The sequence below is a fragment of the Myotis lucifugus genome, unplaced genomic scaffold (assembly GCF_000147115.1).
Source record: "Myotis lucifugus unplaced genomic scaffold, Myoluc2.0 scaffold_177, whole genome shotgun sequence".
Classification (NCBI taxonomy): Eukaryota; Metazoa; Chordata; class Mammalia; order Chiroptera; family Vespertilionidae; genus Myotis; species Myotis lucifugus.
In genome coordinates this window covers 793,407-803,861 of record NW_005871225.1, presented here as the reverse complement: position 1 = coordinate 803,861, position 10,455 = coordinate 793,407, and the positions used below count along the sequence as shown (strand labels likewise).

The following is a 10,455-nucleotide window of genomic DNA, read 5'->3' as shown; positions in this document are numbered from 1 at the left end:
CGGCAACTGCAACCCCAGCCTGGCGACCGCGAGCGGCGGCGGCATCAGCGCTGGCGGCGGCGGCGCCTCCAGCACCCCCATCCCCGCGAGCACCGGCAGCGGCGGCGGCAGCAGCAGCAGCAGCAGTAGCAGCAGTAGCAGCAGCAGCAGCAGCAGCAGCAGCAGTAGCAGCAGCAGCTGCGGCCCCCTCCCTGGGAAACCCGTGTACTCGACCCCGTCCCCAGTGGAAAACACCCCCCAGAATAATGAGTGCAAAATGGTGGATCTGAGGGGGGCCAAAGTGGCTTCGTTCACGGTGGAGGGCTGCGAGCTGATCTGCCTGCCCCAGGCGTTCGACCTGTTCCTGAAGCACTTGGTGGGGGGCTTGCACACGGTCTACACCAAGCTGAAGCGGCTGGAGATCACGCCGGTGGTGTGCAACGTGGAGCAGGTTCGCATCCTGAGGGGACTGGGAGCCATCCAGCCCGGAGTGAACCGCTGCAAACTCATCTCCAGGAAGGACTTCGAGACCCTCTACAATGACTGCACCAACGCCAGGTAAAGGGGGGCGGGGGAGCCTCCGCCACCCGGGGTCCCTTCCCACCCTCCTCCTGCCCCTGCCCCAGCTCCTTTCCAGATGCCGCTCGCTCCGCGCGCCCGCGAGCCGCGCGCCCCGGGGAGTGCGGCCCTCCGTGCCCCGTCCTCGGGGCTGACCGGCCGCTCCCGACCCTCAGAGAAGTTGCCACCTCGCCCAGCCCAGATCTCGTTCTTCCCGCCCGGTCCGCCCCTTGTCCGCCTGCCCACAGGGACTTGGCTGCTGGGGTACGCGGGAACCCCAAGCCTGGGGGCGGAGGGGAGGGGAGGGAGGAGGACGGTGCCTTTCCAGGAGTCACAGTCCCTCCCCGGGCCGCCCCAGCGCCTGTGGTCCCCGTTCAGCGCGCTGCCCTGGTGTGCGCTCCCTCGGACCCGGGCTCCACCGGGAGCCCAGGGACACCGGCGGGGCTTGTCTGCAGCACCGAGTGGTGTCCGGGGGGCGGGGGAGGTCGTGACCCTGCCAGGCAGGGTTCGGGAAGCAGGAGGACACGCTTTGGGTGAAGGGCCGGAAAGGTCGTCTCGGGAGTGGGCCACTTGGAGGTCGGGAGGGGAAGGACCTCAGAGGCCATGGGCCCCGGGCAATCCCGGGGGACCCGCTGCGAGTTCAGCCCCAAACCCTGAAGGGGAGCCTGCCGAGGGGAGGGGTCTGTGTGTGCGCGCATGTGTGCGAGTGTCCGCGTGTGAGCGTGTGCGTGTGCAAAGCAGATAATACGTTTGCCCCGGGGCAGATGCAAGGGGGCCGGCAGGTTTTCTTCTGTAAGGGGAGGTGATCGGGTGCCTGTGACTCTGGGAAGCTGAACTGGAGACGCGGGCAAGGAAGACCACAGCTCTCACTCTCTCCCTCGCTCTCTCTCTCTTTCTCAACAAACTGCCCTTTCTTTGCTTTTCTTCTCTTTTCTCTTTTCTTTTCTCTTCTTTTCTTTTCTTTTCTTTTCTTTTTTTTTCTTTCTTTTCTTTTCTTTTCTTTCTCCCTTTCTCTTCTCTTCTCTTCTCTTCTTTCTTTTCTTTTCTTTCTCCCTTTCTCTTCTCTTCTCTTCTCTTCTCTTCTCTTCTCTTCTCTTCTCTTCTCTTCTCTTCTCTTCTCTTCTCTTCTCTTCTCTGTCTTCTTCTCTGTCTTTTCTTCCTTCTCTTAAATTTAAGGTTAGTAGCTCACGAATGAGCAGGTGCAGGCTTTGCGCTGGGATGCTCTTTGGATCCCTGTACTGGAGCCTGAGTGGTGGCTTCCCCATCCCAGCAAAGCGCGCGAATCCTGGAGGCCAGAGGACCGGGAGCCGGGCCAGACCAGTTTTATGCTAATGAACATGCACTGGGGGAGGATCTACCCAGAGGGGGCGGGAGTGGGGTAACTTGTCAGTTTCGGGGTAGAAATGGCCATTTCGCCCGCTTTCACAGTTCTCTTTGTCCCCACTGTTCGCTGCGGAGCGGAAAGTTCAGTTGTCAGGAGAAAGCGAGTAGGGAAAGTTGGAGACCAGAAGCGGGAGCGTGAGAACTCCGCGCAGAACCTGCGCGGAGACTTCCATGTCCTCCCAATAAGTTTAAAGACCGGGAGAAGGAACAGAGCTTTACTCTTTTAGGGTGTGTGCCCCTAGTAGGACTAGGGAAACTGAGGTGGGAAGGAGAGAGGGGTAGGACGCGACCAGCACGAAACCGAGGTGGAAAAGCGAAATCTTTCTTGGTAGAAAAAAGAAGACTCCTGGCTAGTGCCCCCAAAGGCTATAAGACAAAAAAGATCAACTCCGACTCAACAAACGTCCCATCCTAACCTAGCCAGAAACTTTTCGAGTTTATTGACCATTATTTGCGTGGGGGTGGGGGGGAGGGATGAATGTATGTCTGTGTTTTTGAACCTTTATTTCAACTATTTTGGGGCGAATGCTCAGAGCGCGCGCGCGTGTTTACTGACGTGCGCGTGTCCAAGAGTATGGACAGGTGGCAGTAAAGATTGAGGGGGAACCTTGATCACTAAACGTCATTTACGGAGATAATTGGAGTCCTTGGACGTACAGAAGATAACACATTTGCCAAAAATCCTTTGTTACAACTATTAGAATCAGGGCAGAAAATTGTTCCGGAGGAGTTGTTATACAGAATGCTAGCTGAAATTTGAAGCCAGTTAAGATATGATTGTTATAAAATTGTCTATTCTATCCAGTAAACTGAAGCGCCTACTGTTTTTCTCTTTAGTAATTGAATCACTGTGCTCTGGAATCCCTCTTTGTGTTTCTTACAGCATGCACTGTACTAGATAATTAATGGCCATTTCACATAACACAAAAAAATTGCTAGAGAAAACTTCCTTCAATGACTGCAGTGTTATAATCAATGTAAAGCAGGTAGTGTTACACCTCTTACAGTTATTCCCTTGTCGTTGTGTGTGTGTGTTTCTGAAATTTTTGCTTAGACTTTGAAATTGAAGTCCTCTCCACATGAATGGGGAATATTCTTAAAGTTATTGGCAACATTTCTTAGTGGGTTTTTTTTTTCTTTCTGAGGTTAAAAATTGCTCCCTGGACTTTTAGAGCCAAGATAAGTTAACTCCAGTAGAACTGTTTATCCCTTCAAAAATATATTATTAATACTCTAATATATTTCAATCACCTGGTCTTTCAATTCAATATGTTACTCTAAAACTCTCTTTCAGGTTATTTTTAAATGATACCTGGTAAGTTTGTGGAGTTACTATTGCATTTTGATCTTTTATCAACTACAGTAGTTGCTGAAACCCGTTAACCTTCGAAGATGTGTAATTGCAGATATCTACCTAGGTTTTCCTAACCCTGCCAATGACTAAGGAAAAATAAAACTTATCATTGAACTCTCTTTCACCAAAATATACTGTTTATAGTGTAATGCATTATTATTTTACACGATAAGTGCTATTGTCTTATTTCTTAACTTTAAAAGTAATACCTAAAATATTTGGCATCTTGAATTTTAAAAACTAAAATTACTTTTTTTTCATTCAAGTCCAGTTTATGCCTTTGCGATTAAGATCTTTTTTCATTCACTTAAATATATTGATTTCTTTCATTCTGGTTTCTTTCTCTGGCTACTTAAGAAACTAAAAGAATAATTTATGCAGAGGATAAGAGAAATTGTACAAAAAATCAAACTCTATAAAACAGTATATGCATAGTGTATAAAAAACATTAAATTTTAGCACTTTCAGCTTTTTATAGAACATTATCTAATTATGTGTCTTGATAGCATTCATATACCAGGGAATCTGAGGAACCAAAATTATGTTAAAGAAAAGAAAGGTTCAAAAACTTATTCAAAGTGGCTCAGTAAGTTAGTAACAAACCTTAGGATGGGTTTAATTTGCTTGGGGCTATTGCATCAGTGCGCTGTCTATGAAAACTAGAATAAATGTTGGAGCCTTCTGTCATTACCACAAGGAGATGAAACAGAGACTATCACCTGCTTGATAGTAAAGCCAGTAGTAAGGGTCTCAAAACATGAAAGAAAATAGAAGGAAATATATTTAAAAGTTGTCAGAGGACCAAGTCTGACCTTGATCAGCTTCCTTCAATTATTATTTTTAAACTAAACACTAGTTGCATGAACTTGACTGTTGCAACAGAGGTCACTGAATTAATTGGTAAGCATTAAACAACAGCAAAAATAAGAAATTATGTACATGGCCATGTCTCTGTAGAAGTCAGTCTCTTATTTATAGTTTTGGGTTAGGATGCAAATTTTCTGTGACTTCAGGTTTTCAGAAGTGAATCTTCTTTATTTTATCTAAAATAGTTATTTTATTTTTTTAGTATCGCCAGAAGATGATTTTGTCTCAGGATCTTTCAAACCAGATTGTGATTTTGGTACTATGTAGCCCTAGATTTGTAGAGTTTTAAACTTGAATAGATCCCAGTTAGTTTTATCAGATATTTTATATGCATATAACATATATTCACAAACAGTATTCTTTTGTCTTAAAAGTTAATACCATTCATAGACTGCAAATCCAAAGACTTTGCAAGTCTTTTTTAGTTAAGTAGTAATATATGGATGCAATTTTAATATAAGAAGTATAAAATGCTTTCTAATTCTTGGCTCTATTTTTTTAATCAGTAGTTTTAATAAAGATGGCACATGGAACCAGTCTATATTTAACACTTACCCCGTTGCATACTTTTCAATGCCATGCACTTATAAACTTATGCATTCACATAGAAAGTTTCAACACAAATACAGATTTACTTCTAACAGATAATTATATTACTTGGCACAGATAAATTTAAAAATTACTTCAAATGAAGAGAGACTGTGCTTTTGAAGTTTTTGTATTACAGTTGATTAATGGCTCCTATAAAGCCTAATGTTTCTTTTTATAACATTTCAAAAAGAATATGGCATAATTAGAAGACTGAGGCCTAAACATAAAAGTTTGTTTGGTTCCACCACTTATTTATGTATACATAAAAAATGTTAGTAAATTATAATTTAATAACTAGTATATAAATAAAATCTAAGAATGTTATAACTTAGGATTTACATTGTTCAGTCAAATTATATTACAAAATACAAATTCTTGAGTTATTTGGATAATGTCTTTCAAAACTGTTGTTTTTCTTGGAGTTAATCTCCAGTAATATTATAGTTATTATTATGAAAAGTGAACATAGAAGATGGTTTACTTTTGAACTCCACAGATTATTAGCTAATGCTCTGAGACACACTGTAATTTGCACCTATGATAATTTATTTTGTGAAGCTTCAAATATTTTTGTCGAATAAACTATATGACAAGCTTTTTTTGAAGAATTCCACTACATATTTTTTTGTATTTGCATTTAATACACAATTTTAACTCCTCATTTTTTAAGTCCAAATCTGCTGTTATTTTTTGTTTAATGTACTACATTTCACAGAAGTTGCATATAAACTATTGAGGCCAATATTAGCCACTCTCTTTTTGCCTCACTACCTCCCCCAACCTCCTGAGATGTGACATCCAATATTGATTAAAGTCTTGGCTGGATTTGAGCATAAATCACTCTTCTCTTTGCTGATTTACCATGTGTGATTCACCCGCATAGGAAAACATAATATGCTTTATTGTTTCTCATTTGATGTTTTGTTTTCGAAATGTTAGTAGCATTTGTAAATTAGCTTAGTGTGGAACTAAGTAGTTGTTATTTTAGTAAGAATTTTCATTTTAACTATCAAGTAGTATTATTTTATCTTTTCAAATTATTCTACGAAGTTGTTTCAGAGTTGCCTTTGTTAATCAAATTAAATAATAATTTAAGTTGCATTGTATTAGAAACATAGAACACAGGTATAACAAAATATAGTAAGGAATGTAAGAAATGAAACTCTCACAGGTTGTAAACTGTCACTTTGAATCTTTGCCTGAAGAAATTCATTTGAAGTGTGCCTTCTAAATAGGTACAGGTAAGTCTAACAGATTTCACTAAACATTTTGATTTTAAGGCGTTTGTTAGTTGGTTCTCTAAAAAAGGTAAATGTTGTCTAAATTTTATCTCTCACGGATTTCATTTTTAGATTGTTCACACACAAACAAGTTATATCAAGTTATGTACCTTTGAATGACAGGAAATGTAAAAATTTGATATTAAGTTTTAGGTATTTTAGTATATAATTAAGATAAAATTTATTATTTTATGTGTGAACTGTTACAAGAATAGAATGACCTTAGCAAGTGTCAGATGTGCCATTCTCTTAACTACTGAGTTACTGCATTGTGATTGGTTTTATACACACACACACACACACACACACACACACACACACACATTAATACATACATATACATCCTTGTCTAAATGCTGCAGCATAAAAATTTTAGCTGACAATACAAGTATATTTACATTTCAGGCTTTCAGTTCATTAAGAGCCTCTTTTCCATTATATTTGTAATGGTCGATAATTTATTTTTAATAAAGAAAATCTTGCATTAAAAGCCCACCTCTAGAGTTCAGATCAGTGTAATATCAAAGGCTCTGATTTGCATAGATACATCTCAGGTATATCAGAGGCTCTGTGAGCCTACCTTGTGCTCAAGTTCCAGTCAAAAGTAGGTTTTTGCTACATAGCTGTCGTTTAAAATAACTTTTAATTGCTGCTATTTGCTTTTTAGTATATGTCACAGTAGAGAAAACACTTTTATTAGAATAGTGTAGTTAGTTTACCAAGTCATTTCTTTGTAAAACAAGAACACTAAAGGTAGAATGTTTATATTTGGCCTAATAACCAGTTATTATTAGATTAATTATGGGTCACTTCATGTTGATGCACTTGTTTACTTTGAGAGGTTTGGAGACTTTTAAGACTGTGTCTACTATTTCTCATTCATGATTCACTTTATATTTAAATGTGCAAATGACTATGAACGGACTTTTCTATCTGGTATAAATTAGTCAATTAGGCAATCAATGAAAGCTCATTTTTCCCCCAAAATTAATGATGGAACTAAAATTAGTGGAATAAAATAGCAGATAAATGTCATATAACATATAATATAATCACATATAGAAAATGACCTGTATCACCACTTAATCCACATTCAGGAAACTTAAACCAAGTGCACTTTGTATTTCTTGTGTATTCTGATTTGGATTATATGATAACAGGATTCTAATTTATCCATTAAAAAATTCATACATAGATTTTTCTAAGTTGGATATTGAAATGGCCAAGGACTGAATTTTGTTAAAGGTGTGGCACTGTTGCTTTTCTGAGTCAAATTAGGTTGGATTTGATCCAGGATATCAAGCTGGGATTCTTTTGCACATTTTAATGTACGTGACTTGAGTGAAAGTTGTCAAAGATAACTTACTAAACTGGAAAACTCACTATGTCATTATTTAAATGCTCTTACATTTTGTTCTTATAAGTTTATTGAAGTGTCTAAAACAATGCAGCACAGCAACACATTGAATAGCCCATTGTTTTAAAAAAAAGTTTTAGAGAGTAATAATTAAAAAACAAAAAGAGCTTAACTGAAGCATATAAAACATATTATTAAATAAGATTAGCACAATATCTGGGGTGCATTGAGTATGTAATGGGGGAAGTCAAAATTAATTACTGTGATTTGAAGAATATAAATTTAATTTAACTATAAGCAGACATATAATAATCTTGCAGTGGATTTTGAAGGTAGTGTACATGTTTGACACAAAATTGGATATGCTTTTGAAGCATGATTTTCACAAAGCAATATTGAAGTAGGCAACAAAATAGATCAAATACTTTGGATTAATAACATTGAAAAATTGAGGAATGTTTTCCTTTCCTTAAAATAAATGAAGAGGTAAACAAAATATTGAAAAGTGATAGTGTAACATCTTTAAATTTGTATGGTATCAAATGTTTCTAAATAATCAGACTATCCTATCAGTCACAACAGGAAAATAGGACTTTTCTTCAAGGGAAAAGAAAGAGTACTAGCTGGAAAGGAATTATTTTATGGAAACATTTAGTAGCACTTATAGTGAATACCTGCTTATTCAGTTTAAGGAATACTAGTTATTTCTTAAGTAAAGGTAATAAAAAAGCCCTAGAATATGTTAATTAACAAATGGTTTATTATATTCACGTATCAAACAGGTGAATTAAGTTGTTAAGATCTTAAACTGATTATATTATGGAATTTTATTAATAGCAACAGTGAATTGCTGCCTATTCATAGCCTTACATCTCAGAGACATTTTGTTTAGTTATGAACCAAGCAAATCTCTGAAGGTATAGCAAATATTTGAACCTATCACAGCTCTGCTGAAATATATTGATATATTCAATAGTACTAATTCCTATTTCTATTTAAAATATAGTTTTTTTAGCTTAATTCTTGGAAATTGTACTTATTTCTTTAGTCAGTTTTTAGTTTAATAGTGCCTCTGGAGTTTAACTTAATAACTTGCAGCACTTTTAATTGTCACACATTCTATACTAGGATGGGTGTTCTTGTGTGTGCACCAAGTGTAAAATATCAGTATTTTAGATATTTTTGTGGTGGCTATTTTTGTTTATATTGATTTTAGTCCATTTGCACTCTATGTATGTATGCTTAAATAATTATATCTTTGTTAGAAAAGCCTCTATATATGTATATATGCATATATATACACACACACTCACACGCACACAGACACACACATATTCTCACACTCACGAGGTTTGTAGGACTTAGGACTAGCTGTGGGAAAATAACTTACCAATAAAATTGACTTTAAATTTGCTTTCTGTAATATATTGAAATATACAATAACACAGAAATCAGTTTCTATTTGACTGATTGACAATGTAAAATATATTTAAAATTAATTTTATGGTAAAAGAAGTAATTTATACTTAAATATCATAAAATGTAATTATAATATACAATGTTATAAGGTTAATAGGACAGAGACGTAAACATTTCAACATTTTCCTAGACCTTTATTTTTTACAATAATTAAAATATACTTTTAATTCTCTATGAAAAATACTTATATCTGAAGATTATTTTATTTGTGTGAAATAGATATTAAACTATCAGGTACTAGAAGCTGTACATTATTGAATGACATTTAATGTGCTAGATGTCATTCCTCCATTTCTGTTAGTGGTTTATTTCATTGCTGCTTTCACTTTAGAGCAAGCATATCTTTTAAAATCAGTGGATAAATGATAGGAAAACAATTTCATAACCTAAAAAAAATGATTGCTCTTCTAAAAGCTTCGCCATCAATGAGATGAGCTAGGAATGAGGTCAATGGGTTAATCTGCAGGTCTACATAAGGAGATGTGTATTACCACTTCTTGTAGTGGACTGTAATTGTCTTTGAAAACACCTGGTAGAGGTCGGGTTAAATTGAAATCAATTACTTTCTCAATCATTTCATGGCATTTGTCAAGTCATTACATCATTGGTAAAAGTACAGGCATGTGTGCATTTTTTTTTCAAAGTAGAAAGAAGCTTATGAAACAGTAATTACTGAAAAGTTTCAAAGCTCATTTAAAGCATGTAGAATAGAAAATACTATATATATTTAATGTAAAATATTTTAGGTAGGAAGTTCATCTTTGCATTTATATATCTAGTAAAAACAAGCATATTTCACATTACTTTTTGCATCATCTGCTATGCACATATTTTAAAAGGAAAAAATACAAGTGACTAACAATGGTTTCAAACCATATTATGGCTTGTGAGCTCTGACACCTTTATTCTGACTCTCTAAGAACCCTCTGACAAGTGCGCATTATAATCAAAGACGAATATATGTCTGCTGTTCACTGATTTTTTTCTTCACACCATTGACAGTCCATGCAGATTTGAACTTGTAGCCGGGAAGAGTGCTTCCATGCTTCAAATTGCCAAAAGACCCCCAGGGATAGAAACTTGACCTGCTTTTATGAAACCATAGAATTACATTTATACAAGTTACCCCTTGGGAAAGGAATGAACTGATCCCAATTCAAACGTTAATATTGGAAACTTCTGGGTCATATTTGATGTTTCTTTCTGTTAACACCTGTTTGGCTACCAAATTTTGCAAGTAGATATTCTTAAGAAATTAAAAAAATATATCATTCATGAATGACATTTTATGGTTAAACCAAAGTGCCATCAAAATTTTGTAGCTCTTCAGGTTTTCAGATGTCATTAAGATGTCACTTTTTAAAAACAAAATACCTCACCTTTTAAATCTGCATCCTAGAGGAAAGAAGTTTAAACATACATTTGTGTAATTGCGCATGAAAACATTGAATTTGTACTTTTAAAAATTAAGTTCTCTCCCCTGAAAAATCAGCCCAAATGTGGAAAGAAACTTTTTTTTGAGGTATTGTTCCTGTGATAACATTTCAGAATAAGGATTTTTATGTGAACATATTTAATTTTTCTTTTCTTTCAACATTTTAAATGGT

The 10,455-nt window shown here is 37.1% G+C and overlaps 1 protein-coding gene and 1 pseudogene across 1 annotated transcript in view; both read left to right on the top strand.

Annotated features, from left to right (window-relative positions):
• Position 1: 1 nt before the first annotated feature.
• Positions 2-10,455, top strand: part of DACH1 (dachshund family transcription factor 1) — a gene marked incomplete at its 5' end in the record, with an annotated part of 423,490 nt that continues 413,036 nt past the window's right edge. Inside the window, one exon of the mRNA XM_014462295.2 lies at positions 2-537. Within this exon, the coding sequence (XP_014317781.1) occupies positions 2-537 (536 nt within the window). The remainder of the gene's footprint in view (positions 538-10,455) is intronic.
• Positions 1,941-10,455, top strand: part of LOC102424323 — a 60,719-nt pseudogene continuing 52,204 nt past the window's right edge.